This window comes from Chanodichthys erythropterus, chromosome 7 (assembly GCF_024489055.1).
Source record: "Chanodichthys erythropterus isolate Z2021 chromosome 7, ASM2448905v1, whole genome shotgun sequence".
Taxonomy (NCBI): Eukaryota; Metazoa; Chordata; class Actinopteri; order Cypriniformes; family Xenocyprididae; genus Chanodichthys; species Chanodichthys erythropterus.
In genome coordinates, this window is record NC_090227.1 from 39,966,473 (window position 1) to 39,994,441 (window position 27,969).

At 36.1% G+C, this 27,969-nt stretch overlaps 1 protein-coding gene across 2 annotated transcripts; it reads left to right on the forward strand.

Annotated features, from left to right (window-relative positions):
* alx4b (ALX homeobox 4b) lies at positions 1 to 26,967 on the forward strand. Of its 2 annotated transcripts, none has more exons than XM_067389423.1 (4): positions 1 to 567; positions 10,750 to 11,063; positions 19,221 to 19,349; positions 21,847 to 26,967. In XM_067389423.1, exons 1-4 carry the CDS (start codon positions 237 to 239, stop codon positions 22,162 to 22,164), a joined length of 1,092 nt encoding a protein of 363 aa, XP_067245524.1. In that variant the 5' UTR covers positions 1 to 236; the 3' UTR covers positions 22,165 to 26,967. The 2 variants fall into 2 exon arrangements, with proteins under 2 accessions (XP_067245524.1, XP_067245526.1); XM_067389425.1 differs by having other exon boundaries at positions 19,221 to 19,283.
* The last annotated feature ends 1,002 nt before the right edge of the window (positions 26,968 to 27,969 follow it).

Consider the following 27,969-nt stretch of genomic DNA (forward strand, 5'->3'; position numbering starts at 1 on the left):
TCATGCATCTCTCTTTCTCCACTTAACCGTAAAGACGCTTTAGCATTTGCTTTTGCCTAGTCTCTGGAAAACATCTGAATCATTTTAACCAACTCCAGCTGTCGCCCTGGTGTGGGTGTGTGAGAAAGTGCATGGCCGCCTGTGAATGAGAGGAGACTCGAGCAAGGGTGACGTTTAGATTTACCCAAAAAAAAAAAAAAAAGTTAGGATATTTTTGCGTCAGTTTTTTTGTCGGTATGAACGCAGATACGTGCGTCTCATACTGCGATATGACCTCCATGGATTCATATTATTCCCCATCATCAGGGCAAGGAAGAGTCCAGCAGGCCAATCCTTACAGGACGTTCCAGCCGAGCGACGCCAAATACAGTCCCACTTTTCTGCCCGCAAAAGGTCAACCTTACGGGGACAAGCCGAGGAGTCCATTCCACCAGGAGTGTCCGTCACTGGATGATAGCTCACCCGAGAGCGCGTACAGCAAGTACCATCTCTTTATGCAGAGACCCACATGCAAAACTCCCTCTGAAGACAGCAAACTGGAGGACGGCGGGCTCATCTCGTGCTATGGTGAGTGGCATCACGCGTTTGTGTGTTCATTTCTCAGGAGCCTGCATGTCCAGAAAATGTCCACCTTATGTTTAGGATGTCAGTGTATTTTGATAGCTAATTGGTCCGTATCACATATTCAGGTTGAGGCCTTTAATAAGTAGCTTTATAACACTATAATTAACGCATTTCTCACATTGATATTAAAATTAAAGCCACTTTTTACGTGCTTTAAATTTGTAAGTCAAATCAGTCAACGCGAGTTTTTCAGTTACGGACAAATAAAGTTAAGTTGAAACTTTGAATGACTAATATTTTGCAATTGCTTTAGTTATTTAGTTAGAATGTCTGTCAGATAAAATTTTAAAAATCATAGCCTAAACTAAAACTAGCCTATCTGCAAAAATATAAAACGTAAAACTATAGGCCTATTTTTCATATAACCTTTTTTTTTTTTTTTTTTTTTCTGTAAATAGGCTAATATATAGTTGTAAATAGGCTAATAATAATAATAAATATATATAAATAATAATCCACATGATTATTATCTTTGCGCTTATTAAATCGAATAAAAGTTTGTTTTCTTTTTAAATCGGGCTCATAATTGTGTGTTGTGTTTTAGGATTGAAGAAATATATTTTCTGTTTAATGCACTGCAAACGAGGAAGTGTAAATTAACTAAATAAATGTTAAACATAATTAGGCTTGTTTCATTTATTCATTCACGTATAATAGGCTTATTTTGCCTTATAGTATCAACAGAGTGATTTACCGGATCATTACAGCTCGTTCAAGCACTTTCTCAAGGCTGTACCCCATCCATATCCACACACATTCTCGCCTGTTATTTGTCAAATCTAACATTTTTATGTTTACCACACGGACGTTGCCTAAAATTTAAAATGTGTTACTCTTAAAAATAAATATAAAATAAACAATTCCTCTGGTGGTCTCATAAACAATCAAAGCAGAAGGCATGAACAGACCAACAGATGTTGCGATATGAACACAATGAATAAAAAGATTATCGATCTTCTGACTTAAAAACAGTGGCATGAAAATCCATCTTTGTGGTTGTAAATCACGCATGGGCTATTTACGATGTGTTGATCGCGGGCCAGTGAAAATAGACACCGACTGTATCTTCAGTGTGGTTTACATTCATTCACTTAATTCTTTGCTTCAGTTAACCTACTTCATATTTAGATATTTTTTACTATTTAGTATGAACTGTCTGTTTATGAGGACAAAGTTGTGCCAAAATATATATATTAACGGGCTGTTTTGACGCGATTTAATACATAAAAACATAAATAAACATAGTGAAAAGCTGTACCCGTTGACCAATGTTACTTATTTTTGGTTACATTTTAAAAATGCTTTTAAAAGAATTACACTCTATCGAAAATAGTCTTAACATCCAAAGCAAGTCATTGGGAAATTAGCATGCATCCAAATTATTATTAGAAATGCATCTATACTTTAAAAAAATCAATTTAAAGTATTCAAGAGCTCTTTTTACATATATAAAATGTTTATTGTCTTCTGTAATAATAATCAAGAGACAAGAATATACATGGGACAGGCTAAAACACAACTATCAGATCTTTTCTGCGTGTTTTAATGAACGGATTTATTAAAAATAAAGATTTTACATTTGTTTGTAATTAATGCTATCAATCAGGTGATATTTGTAAATGAAAAATATTTTGTAAAGAGATCATTGTGGTCCAACTGGACATATAATACATATTTTCAGAAAATAGTTTGTCAAATAGTCAGCAGGTATGAAGATATGAGATATTAATCACTAAGGATCCCTTTCATGGACGTATTATGATGCACAGGCACAGACAGTGCTGTACTTATAGAGCGTTTTTCCTGTCTGCGGTTTGAAGAGAATGAACACTGTGTGATTCCCACTCCGTTCTCGCAGTGTATTTGTGGTCTGTGTAGATGTCAAGGGTAGATCTAGCCTCAAGGACAGCCTGATTGACCAGTTGGACAATATTTGGAAGCCAAAAATTGCTTTTCATTCACTATTTAACACAGAGAGAAGGGAAGATGTATGTGCTCTGACTCAAGTTAACACTTTTTCAAGTGTGGGTTGTAAACTTGTCATGCGATTAGATCCAAAAATATAACAGGGTGGTTAGCGCTTTCCAGCCAATCAGAATGCTGTAAAACTGCAGAGTCAGTAACAACATAGTTCGTCACCGGTTTGAACTGTTAAAAACAACTTTTTTTAGAACATTTTTAATTGAACCTTGCACTTGACTTGAGTTTCTAGTTATTTAAATTCACCAGTCTAATTGCATTCACATACTATTTCCAAAAAATGGGAATACCAGGGTTAATCCTCAACTAATGCTGTAATCTGACAGTGCATTTAGAATCAATTTAAATTTGGATTGGAAATGTTAATGAATGAAACCTCTCCAAAAAACCTGAGTAATTCATGACTTGCAGCAGAAGGGAGTATAGGGCATTATTCAGAGGCAGATGTGTGGTACAGACTCCCAGAGATATCATTCATGCTTATATGCTCGGCACGATCAGTACTACTGGGAGGCCTAAAATGACAACTCCTGACTGGCTTGCATAACCTTTCTTTACAAAATGACATGTGCAAATAAACCAGCATTCAACAATTGATGGGATATTAAGTCGGCTATTAAGTATTTCCGTAGAGCTTGAATGTTTTACACATATGATTAATTCTGCACATTGTTTCCTGGTTTGGTAGTTAAAAGATAAGTTCACTTCAGAATTAAAATTTCCTGATAATTTCCTCACCCCCATGTCATCCAAGATGTTTGTCTTTCTTTCTTCAGTCGAAAAGAAATTAAGGTTTTTGAGGAAAACATTCCAGGATTTTTCTCCATACAGTGGACTTCAACAGCTACCAACGTGTTGAAGGTGCAAATGTCAGTTTCAGTGCAGCTTCAAAGAGCTCTAAAAAAAAAAATAATAATAAGATATACAGTGGGTACGGAAAGTATTCAGACCCCCTTAAATTTTTCACTCTTTGTTATATTGCAGCCATTTGCTAAAATCATTTAAGTTCATTTTTTTCCTCATTAATGTACACACAGCACCCCATATTGACAGAAAAACACAGAATTGTTGACATTTTTGCAGATTTATTAAAAAAGAAAAACTGAAATATCACGTGGTCCTAAGTATTCAGACCCTTTGCTCAGTATTTAGTAGAAGCACCCTTTTATTCTAATACAGCCATGAGTCTTTTTGGGAAAGATGTCATGTTGTTTTTCACATGTTTTTTGTTTTTTTTTGGATTTGGGGATCCTCTGCCATTCCTCCTTGCAGATCCTCTCCAGTTCTGTCAGGTTGGATGGTGAACGTTGGTGGACAGCCATTTTTAGGTCTCTCCAGAGATGCTCAATTGGGTTTAAGTCAGGGCTCTGGCTGGTCACGGAATTGTTGTGAAGCCACTCCTTCATTATTTTAGCTGTGTGCTTAGGGTCATTGTCTTGTTGGAAGGTAAACCTTCGGCCCAGTCTGAGGTCCTGAGCACTCTGGAGAAGGTATTCGTCCAGGATATCCCTGTACTTGGCCGCATTCATCTTTCCCTCGATTGCAACCAGTCGTCCTGTCCCTGCAGCTGAAAAACACCCCCACAGCATGATGCTGCCACCACCATGCTTCACTGTTGGGACTGTATTGGACAGGTGATGAGCAGTGCCTGGTTTTCTCCACACATACCGCTTAGAATTAAGGCCAAAAAGTTCTATCTTGGTCTCATCAGACCAGAGAATCTTATTTCTCACCATCTTGGCAAACTCCATGCGGGCTTTCATGTGTCTTGCACTGAGGAGAGGCTTCCGTTGGGCCACTCTGCCATAAAGCCCTGACTGGTGGAGGGCTGCAGTGATGGTTGACTTTCTACAACTTTCTCCCATCTCCCGACTGCATCTCTGGAGCTCAGCCACAGTGATCTTTGGGTTCTTCTTTACCTCTCTCACCAAGGCTCTTCTCCCCCGATAGCTCAGTTTGTCCGGACAGCCAGCTCTAGGAAGGGTTCTGGTCATCCCAAACGTCTTCCATTTAAGGATTATGGAGGCCACTGTGCTCTTAGGAACCTTGTGCAGCAGAAATTTTTTTGTAACCTTGGCCAGATCTGTGCCTTACCACAATTCTGTCTCTGAACTCTTCAGGCAGTTCCTTTGACCTCATGATTCTCATTTGCTCTGACATGCACTGTGAGCTGTAATGTCTTAGATATGTGGTTTTATAAATTTTTTTTATTTATTTTATTTTTTTTCCAACTGAAGAAATAAAGACATAAACATCTTGGATGACATGGGGATGAGCAAATTGTCAGGAAATTTTAATTCTGAAGTGACCTAATCCTTTAATATTCAGCCATTTGAATGCACTGACACTATTAGATGAGAATTGAACTGATCTGGATGATGAAATGTTTTCTCCAGAGCTGCTTTATAGATGAATTGAACTCATTCCATAATTGATGATTTTTACTCAGTTATTGAACCAAACTGAATCAACACTGAACTGATTTCAACTGAATTATGACTGTTTACTATTGTCTTTTTAGAGCTGATTTACAGCAGAATTGAATTCTGTTTGCATCATTGAATCATTATTTTCCTGTTTATAAGCTTTTTTGAAACAGTCCATATTGTATAAAGTGCTAGATAAATAAAATCACTTGACTTGACTATCCCTAAGCTAACATGAATTTATTTTTTTTAACTGGTGTTTCCCTTACAAGTTGAGATACATTTTGTGTATTTGGCGATAAAAGGACAACAGCTTTTACTCATAAGACACAAGTCATTTATCATATAAGATAAAAAAAAATAAAAAATCAACATGTACAAAAAACTAATATATTAATTTTTTTTTTAATACCATGGCCTAGCCTCTGTACAAGTTGATGTACAAATTCAGCCAATGTGTAAAATACTCTACTCTTCAATGCATGCAATGAAGAGAATATTTACATCCTCTTCATGAGCTATTTTAAATTATAGTGAGCATATGGGAGTGAAATCTTGGAGACAGAAAACTGGCTCAGTCCTGCAGTATATGGAAGTCATGTGTGAGGTCATTTATCAGGAGCTCAGATTTAACGGAAACACTGTCCTGGTTTCCCACAGAATCCACATTCCTGTGCGGCTTGCAGGCATTGATCTTCTCACAGGAACATCTGGAAGTTTTGCTTCTGCACAGATACCTGTATCTTCAACGTACAGTCGTGTAAATTGGCAATTGTAGGCCAAATGCTAGAACTTAGATTACAACATTTCACTATTAAAAAATAAAGGTTATTTATTGGCATCTATGGTTCCATGAAGAACCTTTCCATTGCACAAAACGCTCTTTACTGTGGAAAAAGTTTCTTTAGATGTTCTTCACATTAAGAAAACAAAACAGTTCTTTTAAGAACTGTTCACTGAAAGGTTTATTGGGGAATCTAGAATGTTTTTTGGCATTATTCATTATTAAATGACATGAATGTCACTGAATGACACTATTTTTGTTGATTTACAGTGTGTCTTATCTGGAGCTGACCCAAGCCATCACATTCTATAAAAGCTAACGGGTGCCCTGCTGCTTTACAGCCAGTTAAATTACACTTTGATGTTTTTCTGCCTGTTTTCTGCAGTGATTAAATAGCCGTTCCTAGTAAGCATCTGACCTCTGCTAATTCAAAGACACAGCCAACTCCTTCAGGATGGAGTCCTCAGTGTTCTCAGGGGAGTGACTGCTTCAAGCATGGACTCCAATTATACATTTTGCCTTGGTGTAAATTGATTTTCAAGAAAGGTATTACTGTCAACAGCGGTTTACAGAAAGGAAAATACCAGAATATGCTACTAGGCTGGAGGGTTTTTGCAATGCCAACATTAGTATTGTAGTACACCTGTATAAAAGATGTGATTTTTACATTATTAGATATCTTTCCAGAGGGGAAATTTGATAGTATTGAGAATCTTTAACAATAAATGTTCTTTATTGGCATATATGGTTCCATGAAGAACGTTTAACATTCATGGATCCTTTCCATTCCACCTCATAGTGGAAAAGGGTTCTTTAGATTTTTAGAAGAAAAAAAAAAAGGTTATTTTCATTGGTAAATTGTCAATGAAAGGTTCTTTGGGGAACCAAATATGGTTCTTCTATTGCATAAACACCTTTTTGGAATCTTTGTTTTTTAAGATTGTATGCTAAAAATAAAGGTTCTTATTGGGATTGATAGTTCTGTGAAGAACCTTTAACAACCATGGAACATTTCCATTGCACAATAGGGAATTCTTTACACTAAAAAAAAAGGTTATTTTAAGAACTGTTGAAAGAAAGGTTCTTTGGGGGACCCAAAATGATAGAAAGTTCTTCTATTGCATCGCTACAAAAACTCCCTTTTGGAACCTTTATTTTGAGTTTATAGTTAGGATGTGAGCATGTAGTTTTGGTAGTAGTTATTCCTGTAGCTTAAATAGCACAGCATGGTGCCAACAAAGCCATGCAAGATCATGGGTTTGATTCCCAGGGAATGCATGAACTTGTTGAATTGTATATCTTAAAGGGCTACTTCACAGCTGGCAAAATGGGCTTTCAATAAAACTTGTCTGCCTATACAGTAGAAAGGTGAAAAAATTGAAATCTAAAAAAAATGGCTGTTGTTTTCCCTTTTGCCTAAAAGGTAAGAAAACTACAACACCCATAATGCACTGGGCATGTTGCCATTCAAGATCACTCCCACCAGTCTGCTATTGGATACGCTTATGAGAGACAAAGAGCGTCTTGCTTTAGTAGGAAATACTTCTTAGCAAACTTTTAGTCATAATGGTGTTGACTTGTATTGTTCTCGGGTGTAAGAATTTAAAGAGTAAACGTTTAGCGGGAGTGAGCTACTTTCAGTTTCCAGTGAAGGATCTAGTGCGTCGTAGGCAGTGGATAAAGGCTGCAAAGAATCATACATATGGAGAGAACGATGTGACAGTCTGAAAAACCTGTGTTTGTAGTCAACATTTCAAACTGGATGACCACGAACACAGTGTTTTCGGCTAAAACGGAGGGGAAAAATTAAAAGAAACAGCTGTTCTGTCAGTTCCGCCCAACCGCTCGTTTCAAAATGCCGTTACGTACAGGTAAAAAAGCTGTTGCCATAGTGTTGCATTTTTACCATAATGCTGTTTAAAGAGTAGATATAGCACGATACAATTTTCAGTGAAACCTACCCTAACAATAACTGTTCTGTTAAAAACCCTCTGTCAATCCGACTCTCCATGGGTGAGGAAAAAAAAAAGCAGAAGCATAATCTGTAGTTTTCACGAAAGCCCTTGCTGTCAAAAAAACCCCCTGACAAATAAACATGAATTTCTCACTCCAGGTAACATGGAGAATGAGTAAACATTGTTTATTTACATATACCACCAACACTGCAACAATACAAGCCGGGTTGAAAATCAGCGAAGTTACACTTTAAATGCAACAAGTTGCTTTGGATAAAAGCATCTGCTAAATGCATAAATGTAAGGTAATAAGTGGATCTGGACTTGATGCTTAAAAAAAGTAACAGGTTGAATCTTCATAGGAGGTGATCATGAACTGTAGTAAGCCCTTGAGCAAAATATTTGATCCCAGGCTACTACAAGTGGACTGTCTCTTACTAAATGTGCTGTAAGTCACTGTGGCTAAAGGCATCTGGTAAATGACGAGTAACCGTTGTGCAATGAAGCTTAGTCATGAGGTGGGGTATTGCGTCAAAAAGTGCTGTTATATATCAAGTGTAAATGGCACAAAATTCTGCAATGTTTCTAGCAGTGCTTTCTTTTTAAGAACTGTATCTGATGAAATTCCGTTGATTAGATTCTGTGTTCTATATGACAAGCAGAAAAAACACAGAGCATTGCTAAAATTGCCAAACATTTGGACAGTTATCAAACCCAGACTATTGCTGTCAATGCAAAAATTGCAGCCAAAACCAAGCAGCTTTGGCTCTAAGATGCAAAACATGCAATGGCACTGTTTAAAAAATTTGGTGGTACGCAGAATCAGCATAACATTGGCTACAAAGCCGAGGAAAGACAGCAGGGTGGGACTGAAAGCGCTCACCGCAGCAATTATGATTATTTCTCTGCCAAACACAGAGACAGAGGAACTGTGTTATCACAAAATATTATTACATTTAAATCAATCTGATATAAACAAAGTTATTGTGTGAAAATTGTTTATATACTTTGTTATACAAATGATAACTACCCTTTAGTTGTGTCACATACACCACAATCAACAATTTTGCCTCTAATAAAGTTCTAGGTTAGAGTTAGAGTGCCTGGTTAACAAGGAGCATGAGATAAAATATTAAACGTGAGAAGAAAATAAAGAAAAGTCAAGGTAAATATCACATGTGAAAAGAATATTTGATCCCACTGACTTTTTTGGTATAGTGTATTTCTTTTGTTCATGATGCATTAAAGATGGGATACAGGTAAGGATAGGGAAAGGTTTCATGGTATGGTGGTTAAAGGGTAGGAAAAGGGTCAGTACTGTAATTATAGATACATAAATTATTACAAATATATGCATGATTATGATTTAAAAATATGTATGGACAAAATAAGTGCATTGTATCTAATTATTAATTTAAATGGTAGTACATATACTCAAAAAAATATATATTTAGAACTATATTTAAGATGTATTTGAATATAAATGATAAAATTTCCATCCATTTGGATTATACCGTTTTAACATAAACTAATAAAACTAATGTGATACATATTTATCAGCCATACATAAATTAAGCATATATTTCTGTAATAGTACTAATAAACTAAAGTGTTTTAAATACACAATAAACAGGTTTATATATTTATCATAAGTAAATCCAGTTTGCTTTTGCTCATTTTAACTGGCTGAATATTGCTTGTCCTATAGCTAACTATATCTTCATTATGCTCATACTTTGTAACTGAATAAATGTAATCATTTTCTCAGGTTTATGCTGATTCTAAGCATTTTGAAAAAATGATTATTCAAATAAAATCAAATAGTTATTTATAAACTATGCCAATGCTTTTTTTGCGTACGGAAATCGTACCCGTTTCATTTTTGTATGACTGACAATATGCATCATTATTTCTTTTATTTTATTATAGTTATAGTTATTTTAAGACTGTGTAATCCTAGATGGAAATTTTATATGCAATTCAAATACATAATTCTTCATTTCATTCCTAATTGTTTAAGACATTTAATATAAAGTAGGTCTGAATGTTTTATTGTGCATCATTTCCAATCAAAATGTCATTTTAAAAAGTGTGAATTATGTTAATTCGGAATACATAAAATACTAGTTATGAAATTAGTCAGCAATGCAAAGGAATCTGCCATTTTATCAAACTTTTTTTATTATTTGTTTTTATAGAATTTCAACATATTTTACTATTAAACATTAGTTGACTTATGAATGAAATCGAAGTCCAGCATCCTGCAAAGTACATCAAGAAATAAAATGCACGAACAATACACTGCTTGTTTGGTTGATTTGCTCAAACATGGGCTGGAAAAAGTTGAGCCCATATCACCCGTGACACCAGTGTTGTGTGCTTTGAACAGGCGTGATTTGATTATTTACTTACAAACTGGGCATGTTTGTGCTTTCATCAATATACTGATTCAGGCATCCAACATAGAAAACATATTTTCAACTAAGATAAAGAAAGGCTTGTACATTAGAGGCCCTTGAAGTGTAAGGTGACAACAGAACCTTCTTTATGTTGAAATAAAGAATATAGGAGTAGAAAATGTATGCTGTGTTTCCTTTGTTTTCCCCTTCATCATTTGTTGCCATGGTTTTTGATTAGTTATTCACCTGTGTCCTGTTAATTATCTTGTTTCACCTGTCTATTTAAGCCTGTGTTTCCAGTTTTGTTAGTCCTCATCTGTGTGAAAGTAGAGTTCCAGAGTGTTTAGTTAAATAGAGACTGTTGAAATTGACATCCTTGCTTCATTTTCCTTGTGTAACTGTGACAATGAGAGTTTTTGTGAATATTAATTTCCCTCCACACTTCATATATGTTACTTGTCTGTACGGACGGTAATGGGTTGAGAAACGGGCCAACATAAACCCTCTTTCTCCTCGATATTTTGCTTATAGAAACGAACACAAAAACCATAATTAATTCATTGAAATATGTCTGTTCCCAGGTAAAGATGGCACTGGACTGACAGACACAGAGATGCCTCAATCTGCTGATCCTACAGGTATGGATGGTAGTTACATCAACTTGAAAGATCCCGGGGTCAAGGGTCAAGCAGAACGCCCTGTCTCTGAACTTGGCAGTCCTCTAGACAAGAGTGAGGCTGAGAGCAATAAAGGCAAGAAGAGACGGAACCGCACCACCTTCACCAGCTATCAGCTTGAGGAGCTGGAGAAGGTTTTCCAGAAGACGCACTACCCTGATGTCTACGCCCGCGAACAACTAGCGCTCAGGACGGATCTCACAGAAGCGAGGGTTCAGGTAGGTCTGGTCATCCCATCTTTGAAATTGAACTTGATAGTTTTGCTGCATAAATTACATTAGAATAGGCCTATATTTGAGATTCATGCACACTTCATAAGAGCTGTGGTAGAGTTTTAAAGGGGTGGTTGATAATGATTTCACTTTTTTAACTTTAGTTAGTGTGTAATGTTGCTTTTAGAGCATAAACAACATCTGCAAAGATACAACGCTCAAAGTTCAATGCAAAGGCTTTATAATGGCTTTATAAGGACTACAACAAATGGCTGGTAGGGACTACAATGAGCTTCTTCCCAGGGTGGTGACATTACTAACCCCAAAATTTAAATAAACCCCACCCCCGGGAACATGCAACCAAGGGGATGAGGCCATGTTGGGCTGCTTTAGAGAAGAGGAAGAGTTGTTGTAGTGGAGTGTTGTGAGAATGTTTACGCCGGACTGCTTCACAAACGAAGGTCAATTCAACACTGGATTTGCACAAAAGATGAACATGACGGCACATGCTAGTAGATGAGTTGAATCAACTCCACAGCAACTACATAAATTTATCCACTAACCATTCAGAAACGTCCAGTTTCATTCTAAAAGTTATAACTTCTTCCTGAGTCTCTCCATCAGTGTCGACTCCGGTTTGAACAGCGTTACTGACAATCCTCATTTTGGCTGCGTGAGATTCTCCAGCTTTGTTGTTGTTGAGCTGTTAAAGCTCCGCTCTCTTCTGGAAAGTGAGCCGGGAGCATCAGCTCATTTGCATTTAAAGGGACACACACAAGCGGCGTGTTTTTGTTCACACCCAAATAGGGGCAAATTTGACAAGCTATAATAAATGATCTGTGGGGTATTTTGAGCTGAAACTTCACAGACACATTCTGGGGACACCAGAGACTTATATTACATCTTGTGAAAGGGACATTATAGGTCCCCTTTAAAATTAATATTATAGGTTATTTAATTTCTATATACAGCATTTGCAGTATATTAACAGTTTTTTTTTTTTAACTTTGGCCTTTCATTTACACAACAACAGCATTTTGGGGGCCTGAAAACACAAACTTTTGAAAACAGATTTCAAAGTACAAGTTTTTGAAAATGATACCGTTAACATCTCCATGTAAACTACAAAAACATGAATTTGTGAAAGCGGTGACTTCATGCTACTTCAGTGTATATGCGTATAATGTTTCTTTACAAAGTGACAGCCACCTACTGGCCTGGCATGAATAATACAGGGTTTTTAGGCATTTTCGCTGACCTGTGAACTGGATCGTTGTTTAGTACATTGTTGTCATGTAAACATACGCTCATTCTTCAGTTTATAAAACAGCAATATTATTATTATTACTATTAATAATAAAAAAAAAATATTATTAATATTATTTGGTATTATTCTCAGTAAATCAATAGCGTGTATTTTCTAGTAGCTCCATTTAATACAGTACAATTGTCAATTTTTAAATCTATTCCTCAGAATTCTACAGGTCCCCCCCCCCACATCTACAGATTCTGCTCTGCTAAAAAGAACAATAGTCTCTGCTGTGCATAACACAGATCTCAATTCTCACATCATGACAGAGAAGTTGGACTCAAACATTTTTTGCAAACTTCTAGTTCATGTTTAATGTACCTCTCTACACCACAGTGTTTAAGGATGTTAAGAAGAGTTAGGGAGGAAAAAACACATGCTCTCTGGCAGTTGAAGAAAACACAGTTTGAGATGCCATAATCAATTTCCACGCAGAGAATGAGGCATCGTCTGGAACCTGGCCATGTTTTTGAAGGTACACTGCAGTAACTGCATTCGTTCCGAGTCCAAACAGAACCAACTATCGCACACACATGAGTCTAATTACCTCGAAGGCTGACAACACAGTGCAGACTCTGTTGAGTGACTACAGGGTTTGACCCGTTTTTCAAAAACATACCTACAGACATACGCAATTGTGATGAGCCCCTCCCGCTTTCCTCCCCAGCGCTGTTGTTTAGTGCTGGCTGTTGCTCTGTCCTGCTCGCTCTCTCTATCAAACAGGACTTTTTCCCTCAACACACTGTAATAGAGGATGTTTTGGATGATATCATAGTTTTAGTCCTCGGGACATACTTGAAACACATTTTGGGATATAATTTGGTATCTTTTCATGCTTAAAATCTTGTTATGTGAGCGCATATGTGTAGTGATGCACTTATGTGTTATAAGTGTCCTTATAGAATGAGAGTACGTGTATGTGTGTGTCTGTGGATCTGCACAAAAGGTCCACTGCTCTAGTCTGTGGGTCTCTGAGAGGTCAGAGGGGGCAGCTCTGGAAAGCCGGGGGCTTAGGCGTCAGGAAATTAAACATGAAATGTAAACAAACTCCAGCCTGAACATTCTCCCCTTTCACTTTCTAACATCCTTATTTCCCTTTAGAATTTGAGTTTGAAGAAAAGAAAGCGCAAAGGAGAACGTTTGTATCAGAGAATGATGAAAAAAAATCCCAGAAAGAAGCAGAAGACATAAACTCGGAATTCTGAGAAAAAAGTTAGAATTGTTAGATGTAAACTCACAGTTCTGAGAAAAAAATGCTTGATTGATATGTTAACTCAAAATTGTAAGATATTGTAAATTGTAATTTGTAAGCCCCTAAAGGGACATGGTGAAGAGAGAAATTTTTTGGCAATGCTTTTGCGTTCTCTCGCAAATGTTTGCATTCCCCTGATAAACTTTGCATTCACTCGCAAAGTACACAAAAGTTTTGTGAGTGAACGTAAAAGTTTTGCCTGGGAATGCAAACATTTTGCGAGAGAACGCAAAAGCATTGCTAAACATTTTTCCTCCCATTTCATATTCCCACCATGTAAGATATAAACTTGTGAATGCAAGAAAAAAATCAGAATTGTGTTATAAAGTCGTGATTGTGGGGAAGTCTGAATCGTGAGATATTAGCTCAAATTTGCAAGAAATAAACTCACAATTGCGAGAAATAGTCAGAACTGTGTTATAAACTCTGAATTGTAAGATGTTAACTCACAGTTGCAATATACAGACATATACACATTTGCAAGAAGTAAAGCTTGAATTGCAAGACGTAAATGCGCAATTTTGAAAAAAAAAAAAAAATCCAAGATATAAACTTGGAATTGTAAAAAATAAAGGCTCAATTGTGAGATAAAAAGTCACAATTACCTTTTTTATTTTTCTATTTTGTGGCAGATCACATCTCTAAGGGAAAAATGTAACTATTTTACAAAGTACTGATTTCATATGAGTTCGTACGATGTGAATTTAGAAAAAAGTAAGTGAGAAGGTCCACCCCTAAACATAACCATCACTGCATGGGGTGTAAGTAGATTGTACGAAAATGTATGATTCATATGATTTAGCCACCAATTCTCCAAAATGTATTGTTATGAATTGCCATGAAATTGTTTTGGGCTTCCATAAGTACTTCTGTCTAAACGTACGTTAACACGACAACAGTGTACTAAAAATGGAAAAGTTTTTACAGATGACACCATTGTCAAAACGATTTCACAAACACCATTTCATAAATTCACGTTTTTGTAGTTTACACATTTTGTAGTTGACAGAGATAATGTTATCGTTTTCAAAAACTTGCAATTTGAAACCTGTTTTCGAAAGTTTGCATTTTTGCAGGCCATCAAAACAACATTGTCGTGTAAATGAATGGACAAAATGCATAAAAAGCCTTACATTTTTAGTTGGTTTAGGCTGGTTTAGATTAGTTGAAAAGAATTAGTTGAAAAGAACTGAATGTTTAACTATTTCCCCGCCATTGACGGAATTTTCCGGCTTTCCGTGTTTTAAGTGTTATACGGTAGGGGGCGCTATTACTCATCTTCTGAAAGAGTACAGAAACTCCTGATCAAAACACATGCAAAAAAGAAGAAACAAGCAATGAAAGCATTGCTTATGAACATTTTACTCTTTGAAATAAAAAATGCAATTTCTCAAAAACACTTTTTGTTCAAAACGTTACTTTTTTTTATGAAACTTGCCCACATTTAAGTATTGAAAAAAAAGAATGCATGAAGTTAGAATGTAAAAGCTAGAAAGAGTTAATGTAAAAAAGCATTCACATTGTACATTGTCCTTCATCTTCAAAACATTTCCACCCTTGTAGGAAAGAGGAACAACATAAACTAAGAATACAGATGCTGCTCAGCTCATTGATCATTGGTCATTATCTCTGATTACTCTTAATTTCGTAGACCAAGGAAAAACAAAATAAATGTCCAAAGAGACAGGGATTAAATTACAAAGATTCTCAAAACAGATGACATGATCATAATGGCACTTGGAGGTCAGGAGCAGACCATGACATCGGCCTGAACGATCATATTACTTTGTATACAGTTGGCCCCTATAGGACAACTTGAGCTAATTCGAGCAATATATTTTGTAACTCAAGTAAAGATAAGTTGAAATGCATTTCTTTTGTACCTTTTATGGTTCCCCATTCATGTGAACTCAGTGTGCCATATTCCGTTACCATTCCATAATATTTCTGGGGTTCCTGGGGGTTATGGAAACTGTAATGTGATTGGACAGGGCTTTACTTCTCACAATCCAAGTTTATCTCAGTGGTATGGGCAGACTGACACTGCACTTTGAAATAGTCAATGAAAGCCTGTGCATTTACAAATGCATAAGAGCTTAAACATGGGAGTCATTTTCCTTCCTAAATTACACACCAGAGACAAATCCATGAGTATTTGTGGTAATGGAAAACACATATTCACTATTAACTATGACTTTTGCCTCAATAAACTCTTAATTTACTGCTTAGTAATAGGTAGTAAGGTAGTTGTTGTAGCATTTAAGTTTAGGTATGTGGTAGGATTTAGGGATGTTGAATATGGTCACCGGTCAATGACGAATAAGGATTTTAAAAGTATAAAAAAAAAACATAATGGAGATATAATTAATTATTTTTATTTTTTTACAAGATGGACAAAATTTGTGACCAAAAAAGTCATTCGGTTTAACCAGAAATATCGGTTTTACCGAATGACACTTTTTGTTATACCGAATGACGATATTTTCAAACAATGCTAACAGGCTCATATCTAGCTAGCTAGCAAAAGGACAATCAAACAATTTATATTTAGTACAAGTTTTTTTAAATATTACAACATTTTCCATGTTTTACAGCGGTTGTACCAAAATACCTGATGTTTCAGGACATGCGTATGATGAGCAAGTGAAAACATTATTTTTTCAAATTGTTAAAAGAGAGATACTTACTTTGCTTCACGAACATGTGGTCCTTTGCATGTGTCTGAATGATGTCACATCATGTCACATGATATTGACCACATGACTTGATCCAAAATGGTCCCTTTATATTGGTTACTCCGAATGACATCAATGAAGTTTTTTTCGGACATTCTTTCTCATAACAAAGCAACGACTTCTACACATAATTTTAATTCCATTTTGCACTACTTTGATATATGATGTTATAAAATCATGCTTGAATAAAAAATATATACTTTCTAAGATATTTTAATCACAAATGAAATGTCTGTATTGGCCTTTAGATGGTTAAACCAAATGACCTTTTGACACTTCAAAATCTTTAAAATATCTTTATGTAGCAAAACATAATTAAAACCTTTTGGAATCAATAAATAGATATCTAGTTGTACTACCTTACATACTTTGGATGACATATCTGTGTTTATTAGGGGCCAAGCACAGAAGGTGCGTAAGCACCTATTGTATCTGTTGGCGTTCTTCTTCTTATTCTGCTTCTTCCTCTCTGGAAGTCTATGGCAGCCCATAGAACCATATGGTAAAAAGTTGTGAAATTTGGCACACAGTTAGAGGACAGTCTAAGCTGTCCACAGCAAATTTGGAGTCTCTAACTCAATCCCTCTAGCACCACCAGCTGTCCAAAGTTGCGCTTATGTTTATGTTAATAACTTTTGAACCGTAAGGGCTAGAAACAAAATTCTTTTTTCCTAGTTACGAGTTGAATGAACCCTATGACGCCATTTTCCGCCATGAAAATTTTCTGCCATTTTGAATTTTCTGAAAAATGTACTTTTTCAAACTCCTCCTAGGCCGTTTCTCCGATTTTCATGAAAATTGAACCAGATCATCTTCAGACCATGCCGACAAAAAGTTATGGAATTCAAGTCGATTCCTCAAATTGTTTTCGAAAAACACGCAAACAAATTTAATGTTACGCTTGCGAAAATAGACCTAAGGCTGTATCTTCGTAACGCTTTATCGTATTCAGACCAAACTTGGTACATGTCACCACAAGCATGACCTGAGGCATCATGCAGTGTTTCGGTGCAGCGCCACCTACTGGTGCGGAGATATGAAAAATGATATTTTTGCTTATAAATTCTGATGGCTTTGTCCAAAAATCATAAATTTGGTCTCGTTAGATTCAGGGCATCATGCCAAGTCAAATGATATCAAATTTTTACATATCAGCCATTTTGGCCGTCGGCCATTTTGAATTTTGTGCTAAAATGCTGTAATTTACAGATGCATTAGCGTATCGTTATGAAACTCTGTATGCGTCTTTGGCACCATATCCTTACAACACTCAAAATGTTTTGGTTCAGCGCCACCTTGTGGTTAAAAGTTATAACAAAATTTACAAAAATGCTAATAACTTTTGACTATATTAAACGATTGCAATGAAACTGGTCTCAGTTGATTCCTTGGGTCATGCTGAGAACATAGATATCAAATTTGACATAGTCGGCTGAACTTCCTGTCCGCCATATTGTTTTTCTTTAAAAACCTACTTTTCGAACTCCTCCTAGACTGTTGCTCCGATTTTCACCAAAATCGAACCATATCATCTCAGACCATGCCGACAAAAAGTTATGGATTTCAAGTTGATATATCAAACGGTTTTCATATACCGGAGCCACGATTTTGAGGCATGATGCAAACACACTCTTGAAGCTGTATCTCTGCAATGCTTTGACATATTGACACCAAACTTTGCAAGTGTCATTGTCCCCTCACTCTGACCATACCACAACAATTTGTACACAACGCCACCTATTGGTCGAAAGTGATGAACCAGTAAATCCTCATTTTTGATAATTTTTCAGCTCGTTTGCCTAGAATGATCTTAATAGGTCTTTAATTGCTCACTGTTGCAGTTGGTCTGATGCTCACAGCTATATTTATTATTATTATTATTATTATTATTAAGGCCTTTGGACAAAAAAATGACGTCCTTGACCCTCACGCAGAGTAAGACATTAATATGTGCTTTATAAGTACTTATAAACAGCCAATATGAAAGCTAATAAGAAACTAGTTAAAAGTGAGAATTGTTCTGAAAAACATGTTTTTTGGGTAGAAAAGAAACAGACCTCTCTCTCTCATATTGTGAAGTGATGGAAATGGCTGAGGAAGAAACTTGACAGAAAAACAAACATCTATAATATAAATACATGGAATCTGAACATGTGCATGTCTGTTGCAGACTTTGCTTTGCAGATTACAAGTCAATAATGAGTAAGTAAATAATGAATGAGATAATTTGAATGTCAAAAAATGACTTTGTTCCACTGAAATATAGTAACCGCAAAATAAAACATTGCATCCGGTAAAATTTGAAAGTAACAAACTGGATTCTAAAACAATTACATGTATTTACAAATCATAAAATATCAAAACATATGTTGAGGTCTGACAGCACGCAGCTGTGGTTCGGGGTTGTTGGTTTGTGTCATGGTGCACTAACAGCAGATCAGAACTGGCCTCATTGTGATTGATGAGGTGGACCTGCTCCAGACATGAGCGAGACTGGACCCGCTGGCTGAGGGGAGACAGACAGAGGAGCAGCTATCAAAGTGTAGAGCTCCAACCTGTGCTGGAGTTCAAATCCATACATAAATAGTTCGGTGCGGACAGCACATTAAAGACATCAGCTGGCAGTGCTTTCATGTGCCTCACGATTTATGACTTCACATGGGCTCAGTTTTTCACTACAGGGAGAAGCCAGTTCTCTGTAGATTTTAGTAGTATTGTTCAGTGTATAAACGGCATCGAGAGTTTGTATTTCTAGTACCAAAATAGAAACAGCATGAAGATTTTACAGAAGAATATACTATATCTGTATTCACTCCAAATCTTGGTAGATATTTCAAATAATCAGATATTTGGTTCATTTCCTGCAGGTGTGGTTTCAGAATCGCCGGGCCAAATGGAGAAAGAGAGAACGCTTTGGTCAGATGCAGCAGGTTCGGACACACTTCTCTACAGCCTATGAGCTTCCTCTTCTTACACGACCAGAAAATTATGCACAGGTAAAAAGAAAAATCTGTACTACCGATCATACTTGTATACCAAGATGCTATTTGGCTAAGTTTAGAAACTACCAGCATCAGTTGCTATTCACAAATCCTCTCCCGTGGCCTCATGGGATAGATAGTAAAGCATCAATTGGATGCGCACTTCAGAATCTCGATGGAAGTTGGGGTACTTTTTGCCTACTGTTTTATGAATACTGTGAATTCAGACATACTACTCATTCTACATACTTTCACACAGTGTTTTTTGCTTACTATATGTGACCTGTGCTGGCAAAATGAGTCAGAATGCGCACAGGCTGATTACGAGCTACAAGCAAAACAAGTCAAAAATTTGTTGGTCAAATTTGAGGTTTTCACAAAAATTAGTTCATTAAGGCCTCATCTAGCAATCCAAATGCTTCAAATAGCAATTTAACATCTAAAATATCTTTATTTGTATGTTTTCTGAGAGGAGTCCCTTTCCTTTGTTCATGAAAAATGCTCACTTCACCACAGCAACTTCCTCAATAGTTTGGTATCGTTTATCTTGTCTGTCGCTTTCAAAGACAAGGCTTAAGCCTAGTCCCGGACTAAACTTTTTTAACTGAAAGCAACTTGCACTGACATATCTTAAAAGACATAGTTTTGTCTCAAGATGCACTCCAGTAATGTTTTTTTCTAAGGCACATTTATAAAAGCTACTTAAATGCCCTAATTGAACTAAGGCCTAATCTTGGCTTAATCTAAGCCCTGTCTGTGAAACCGGGCCTTTATGTATTTAATCTCACTTTATTAACCACTGCCTTTGCTGCTAACCTTTGATGATCCAATTAAAGGTGCTAAAGAGGATCTTTTCGTTGACTGAGAAACCAAAGACTTTGACCAAAGTTTTTGAAATGAGCACATGCATAAGAACAACCCCCCTCCTTCACAGCTCATTTCGATCGAACGCCTCCCAAAACTTGTGCACGAGTATTGGAACACGAGTGTTTACCACCAGCATTCGCTGTGTCGTGTTAGTGGATTCATTATTCATTATTCAACTCATAATCTGCAGTTGTTACTCCTGTCTCCTGACAAAAACATTGCATGCGGCGCCTGTGGAGTGTGGAAAGTTACTGGAGCGCGCAGCAGTGCACGTCTCTCACAAGGAGCGTCACGGCAGTGATTGACAAGCCAGAGGGCCAATCGTTTGTGTGATGATCGCGTAAACAATTGGCTTATGTTTTTAAGGCCCTACCTCGTGCACAGATGATATATATTAATATTATTCCTTTGAATGCACCTAATAAATAGTCTTTTATCAGTTAGTAAAGACAGTTTCAAGTAATATTGCAAAAATGTATAAAACAAAACATCCTCTTTAGCACCTTTAAACCATACTAATAAGTAGGGGCGAGATTAAAATTTGACAAGATTTTTTCGTAGAGGCGAAAAACGGTCTCCTGGTATTGCCATGAGAGTGTGAGGGTGAAATTAGGATTGAATATGAACGTTTACCTCCACTGTTGTTTTGCCTTTTGTAGAAATAAAAAGCATTTAATTCAGTTGGATAATGGTTGCTTCAGTCCCATCCAGCTCATCAAACACATGCTGTAGAGTCATACATAGTGCAGCAGGAATCAGAGTTCACTGATCATGTGACGAGAGTAAGTGACTGACAAGACCATGGTGGAGGATTCATTGGACAACAGAGCCTAAGCATCTGACAAGTGTCTTATCTTGTAGAATGTGTGCTCAGCACCGCTGCTCCCTATTCATAGAGTACGCACGATCGCGAAATAGAAAGCGAAAGTAAAATGCGAGTGCGCATTCAAACGTGATTTCAATACCAGCGGCTCCTTGATGAATGCAAATATCTCCCAATTTGAAAGCTATCTTAGGCTGGGCTGTGTAGTTGTAACCATCTCTTAGCTCTGTATCATGCTTGAAGAAAATAATGGTCTCTTTTTGAATATTGAGAGTATTTTGATTATGATCGCACTTATTGTTTGCACTTAATGGACTAAGAGAAAACTGTTATTAATTTTTATTTATCCCTGTTTTATTTCTATGATCAATTTGTGGAAAGGAGTTCAGTTAGGAGGTCAAAAGGTGTAGAAGCTCATAAATCATGTACAGTAAGGTCTGAAGAGACTCATATTAAGTCATAATAGAGAGAAGCCAGTCAGTTGAGTTTGTGGCAAAACCTTTTACAGTGCTTGAGTATTGTTGTCTTTTATTGCATTTGATAATTCATACTCAGAAAGTAGAACCGAAATACATTCATTACAAGATTATTAGTTAAAACATTTGCGTGCAGACTATTTTTTTATAGCTATATATTTCTTAAAAATACTTTGTAAAAATCTCATCTCGTTAATTTCTGCTGTAATTACATGCATGTATTTTTTAAATATTAATACAATGTAAAACACGTATGCACACAATAAGTTCGTTGTATCAAATGATGAATTTAAATGTTAGTAAAGTTGGATCAGGATTACATGTTTTCTTTTGTATTTTTCTTTAGATTCAGAACCCATCTTGGCTCAGTGGCAGCAGTGCAGCCTCACCAGTGCCTGGCTGTGTGGTACCTTGTGATACTGTGGCTTCCTGCATGACCCCTCACCCCCACTCCGCCAGTGGCATGTCTGATTTCCTCGGTATGCCAAGCCCAGGTGGGAACATGGGACAGACACACATGGGCAGTCTTTTTGGCAACTCTGGAGTGGGCGGAACCATTAATGGTTTTGATCTCAGCGTTGAACCAGATCGCAAATCCTCCAGCATAGCCAGCCTGCGCATGAAGGCGAAGGAGCACAGCGCCGCAATCACATGGGCCACATGATGCCTTCATCTGGGACACAGAAGACCAGACAACCTCAGCCCTAAGCTGTCAGCACTAATGAGGTGAAAGTTTATGCCATCTGGAGCCAATATGAACATGAGAAATGGAGGCTCGAAGCTTTAAAACACTTGGAAATTAAATTTTGAAGTTTTCTAGAGGAAGTGGATTGTGCAGTGGGAGCTTGAATGTGTGGAATCCGATGGGCCAGTTTCAAAATAGAGACTGATTTATTAATATACTGACTTCCCATGTATTAGCATTGAGAGAAAAAATATCAGTATGCACTATTTGTCCTATCAATTATCAGACATGTACATTACCATTCAAAAGTTTGGGGTCGGTAGGATTTTTTATTTTATTTTATTTTATTTTATTTTTTATGTTTATGACCACCAAAAGTGCATTTATTTAATCAAAAATACAGTAAAACAGTAATATTGTGATATATTATTACAATTTAAATTGGTGATGATTGTAATAATTAGAAAATAATTGTTTTCTATTTTAATATATTTTCAAATTAAATTTATTCCTGTGATCAAAGCAGAATTTTCATCATCATTACTCATCTTCAGTGTCACATGATCCTTCGGAAATCATTCTAATTATCAATATTGCAAAGAGTAGTGCTGCTTATTATGCTTATTTTTGTAGAAACCATTATGATATGTAATTTTTTCAGGATTTTTTGATGAATAGAAAATTCAAAAGAACAGCATTTATTTCATTTGTGTGAAACAGAGAAAAGTATTTACTGTCACTTTTAATGGATACTTTTCTTTTGAAAAATCTTACTGACCCCAGAATTTTGAACAAAATTGTTTTTTATAAGAGATTATTATGGATTAAATGCTACCAGTTGTGAATCTTAAAGGTTCAACCAAAAAAACCCAGAATTTTTTTTTCTCATTTTGCTTCAAAGCTGTATTACTTTTTATTCTGTGAAACACACACACGAAAGTCACTAGCTGCGTTTCTATTACCCTTGAAATTGCACAAATTGAATTGAAAATACGCCCAATAGAAACACGCCAATTTCACACAAAAAAACTCCCATATATCACAAAAAAGTTTTTACGCTCACATGAGGTGGCGATTCGAAAAAGGAATATTTCGCAATAGAAACCATTTTTCCGCATTTACAGGTCACCTGGCATTTGTAAAAGTCGATCATTCTTTAAAGATGGACACAAAGACGAGACATAAAAGACAAATTTATGGGAATACTGGATTCTAAACAAAAATGCCACAATTTGTCAAGACCATAAAGCAGATAGTTGGGAGAAACACCCAGAAACACCTCATAAGGGGTTTTCCTTGCCATTAATGCTTGGATAACATGTCTACGTCTCCTTCGATTAAAAATAATGGCTAGTGCAGTGGCTGTGATGAACCTACTAACATCTATTGCCATGTTTTTTGGAATGACTTATTGTGAGAGGAAAAATTTATGTTTTAGTCACATAACAACGGTTATTGGAAACGCTGTTATTTCGCAATAGTTTTTTTATCGACATTTAGAAAATATTGCAAAAGTTTTGCACAAATCTGTAATGGAAACCCGGCTACTTGTTTTGGACCCCACTAACTCTCATTGTATGGGCAAAAAGTTATAATTTTTTGTTTTTCATTGAAGAAAGAAAGTCCTACAGATTTAGAATGACAAGAGAGTGAGTAAATGATGACAGAATTTGTATTTTTCAGTCCCTTTAAGCCTCCTAAATAAGGGGTAAATATCTAAATATGCTTTGTATAATCCAAGCCACAGCAGTAAAACTGCTCCACATATGAAAATATTATTAGATAAAATAACGAAATTGCACTCATCTTCTTGTCTGAATTATTTAAATGAAATACCTGAGCAGGACAAGCTTTTAGTAAGGCTTAAGAAGACATCTCTGGCATCAGTTCATATGCACCAGGCTTAAACAGTTCAGTCAAGATGGAGCAGAATACAGAGGAATAATAAAACATTAGAAGAACGAGTGCTTCCCACCCATCCAATGTGGGACATTTTGCAGGGAGTTGAATTCTTACTCAGCCAAAGGTCTCATCAAATAGATCCAGATAGGGTGAGAGCCATTCTATATTAGCCGATGAAGTACCAGGTTTGGTCTGCTTCATTCTTGATATGTCAAACAGGCAGATTCTGTCCAGCTCAAGCTCCAGAAATACTCCCTTTAATCACAGCCACATTCTCTAAACCAGAGGTAATAGGACATTGTTTCCAGATAAATGGTGGAATGTTGTGTTTGTTTTGTGTTAACGGGACACAGCTCTATCGGTTGGAACATAAGCCTAACTTCATTAATTTCCTGGCTCGATGCAGCATCAGTTCCTTTGCACCAACAAAAGGTCTAGTTTCTCCCGCCGCAGGGTGGGTCATCGCACAAAACCTCTGGTTATCATGAAGTGTGAGAAGAGACTCTAGGATTGGCGCCATTAGGGTTCGTAGTCAATAATGTGCTGCAAACTCAATTATTTTTTTGTCATTTTTGAGAAAGGTAAATTCAAGTTGTAACTAAATTTATGTCTAAACTGATCATCTAAGGCCTGTTCACACAAAACATGAAAACTATAATGATAACGATAAAGATAAAGTTCTAAAAATCGATCTAAATATAAAAATAGCGATAAGGGCGCAGAGAAAGATATCGTTGGAATCACTTTTCCAGTTGGTGAACGATAACTTCCAACGTTGGGTCAAACCGTCGTTCTCTTTGCTTAACCGTTCCACTCCTTGCCGATCCGGTGTGGTGAGAAATCAAGTCCCCCCAGAAATCGAGTCTCCTTTAGGCCCTTATGTGTTCCCATTGGTTCAACAGGCTTTTAATGGGTAGCATTTTTAGCACCCGATTATAATTATAGTGTTTATAGTGTTTAAAATGTGTTACAATGACCATTCATGTCTTTTAAAAGACATGGTTCATATAATAGTATATAACTGAAGCTATAGGTTGTGAAATCAAGCATTTCTCATGCTTACGGTTTATTTTTATTTAGCTTTTTTACTAACATAGCACTACCCGATTAGCCTGCTAGCTTAGCTTATATTATATTAGGTATGATTTTTGCTTCCAATATAGTTCCCAATTACATGTTTCAAATTAATGTTTGTGCGTACTTAGCATGACAATTAATTTATTACAAATGTATTATAGTATTACTGTAACACATTTCTATTATTGTGAACATAGTATGTTGCAACAATCCTTATCCTTATAAAAAAATACATTTTAAGGCATGGTTATGTTTCCAGTTTGCTTTTTATGCAATACACAGGCATTCATTTTATATTTCAAGCCTGTTGTTTGTGCACTTAATGTAATAAACATCATAAATAGTGAAATAGGTTATAATTAGTCAAGGAATCCCAAATGAAAATATATAAAGAATCATTCTTTACCATTCTTAGAATCGTTTGGCCCAACGGTGGAACAGTGCCATTTGACAGCCAATCAGAATCCATCCTGCTTTAAAGAGCTTAAGAATTTAAAGCTGCAGGAGACTATAGTTATAGTTATCGTTCATGGTGTGAACAGGCGTTTAGTCCCATTTTGAGACAATTTTAAACATCTTATTAGAGCTGCATGGTTAAAGTAAATAGATCGCAATCTCGATACAAACACCCACGAGATTTATTAATGACAACGATTTGCCCGTATCTATTAAACCTTTGACAAAATCATACCGGAAAATTTAAATCTGTGTTTGTGCTGCCGTGCTGATCCAGAGAGAGCAGTTTTGAACCACACAGTAGTCATTTCTGTGTTACAAATATTCAAATTATCACAGAAGTATTGAGATAAAAGTTTGAAGTTAGGATATAAACACTGATATTGCGATCAAAATACAGCAAACTACCTTTTGAAACTAACTTGGCACCAAATAATGGTGTTTCAGTTACATCTTACAGCACTAGGTGGCGACAAGTGACTGTTAAAAAATGTGTTTGTCATTGAATCATTCACTCAAAAGATTCATTCAAAAACATTGATTCATCGAGTTATGAAAGTATTTATTAATGAGTCATTCAAACCATTTATTTTATAATTCATTAAAATTAATTAAACATTTTCCCAGCAATTCATATTTTGTTGCATCCTCTAGTAAATTACATGTTATTTTGTTTAGCTTTATATTCAGTATCGTGATCTCTATTTGAAATCAAAAAATCGTGATTTCTCATTTTTTCCAAAATTGTGCAGCTCTACATCTAATAAGATAGCACAGTATATTAAATCGATTATGATTAGAGAAATTTAATTTTGTAAATCAGTGGAAAAAAGCACTTTACAGACTTCCTGATTGAGAATAGCTAGAGCTTCGTTCAATTTCAAGTTCAAAACTCAACTGGTCTTTCCACTTCTGAATGTTGGAGACAGAATGTAACAGAGAGAGGTCATTGTATTTTCTATATTCAGAGAGGGCATAACTGTGTTTTTTTTTTTGCTCCTCTATTACTTCCTCAGTTTAAATACTACTGAGACATGCAGTTAAAATATATTATCATCAGTTCTTTGTGTTTGTACAGAATGCACTTTGAATAATACGGTGATTTACTTACTATGTGTGTTTGGATTTATTGAGTGATATAGTTTTCCTGGTTTGGTTGTTATTCTTGATAACATAACTAATTTTCTTTTGTAAAACTGTCATTAAATTCTGTCCTGAAAATACTGTACAAGTTTGTACTGTATGTGTCTCATGAAATTCAGGCAATAACAAGCTGATGTAAAATACGAACATACCATGCTATTGCTGTATAATAGTGTCTATCTTGAAATAAATTTAAAATGATTAAGGAAACACTTGCAACCAACCTAAACACATTCAAAGCTGTTACAAACATGCCTACTTTATTTTATTCTAGTTATTTTTAACTCAAAAAAGTACTATTGTCAAGTCGAATCACCCCTTTTTGAGCAGTTTGAGCTTATGACTAATTGTTTCTGCATAAAAATACAGACTAGTTAAACATTGGAATATATGGATTTCAATATACAATCATTTCACATAGCAAAAAAAATGGCATTAGTCATCATCTGAACCAGAGAAATGGTGTGAAAAAAGGAAGAATGAATTACATGCAAATTGCTCCTCAGCAAACAAACAGTTCCCAACAACATGTTAAACTGCTTTCCAATAGGATCATATTTTAATCCATTATATTTATATCCATACAGAGGAACTCAAAATTTGTGCCTGCATGTCAAGTAGGTCATCTATTGGCAAGGATTCATACTGAAATTTAAGCATTCAATAGATCTGCAGGCTGTGGTCCCTCATTCCATTCTTAAATGTTGTTAAAAACATGGATAAAATGGATGCACTACATAAAATGAGCATTTCACAGGCTAAATGCCAGAGTTCAGCATATTTCACAGGACCAAAAGGAGCAAACTTTGTCGTCTTCTGAGTTGAGCAATGGTTTTGGTCTGCATCCAGAGCTGTAAGGAGACAGCCAACACAATGCTTGTCACCCAATAAAACCTCCAGTGGGACCTGACAGCCTTCCAGATGAGGCTGGATCTCTCCCAAATGAATCCATCAGGGAAGATGTCTGGCACTTGCACAACCCATTTTTACTTTCTCACTCCCTGAACGGTCCAATCCCTTCGCTCTTCTTACATTTCTGGCAGAGTTTTATTCCTTTGGGCTTTGCTAAACTCTCCCCTTCTCACACGCACAAACAGAAAACCAAACGCAGACAAAGATAAAGGAGTTTGTACGACTTAAGACAAAGTGTAGGGTGATAGAATGCAGAAAATAGGAGAAAAGCACAAAAAACTTTTTTATATGTCA

What these genes read in the sequence shown, in the direction of transcription:
- alx4b (XM_067389423.1), top strand. Translation starts at nt 237, where the DNA reads ATGAACGCAGATACGTGCGTCTCATACTGCGATATGACCTCCATGGAT. An exon ending in TCACAGAAGCGAGGGTTCAG is followed by an intron (nt 11,064 to 19,220) that starts GTAGGTCTGGTC and finishes CATTTCCTGCAG; the next exon opens with GTGTGGTTTCAGAATCGCCG. An exon ending in GACCAGAAAATTATGCACAG is followed by an intron (nt 19,350 to 21,846) that starts GTAAAAAGAAAA and finishes ATTTTTCTTTAG; the next exon opens with ATTCAGAACCCATCTTGGCT.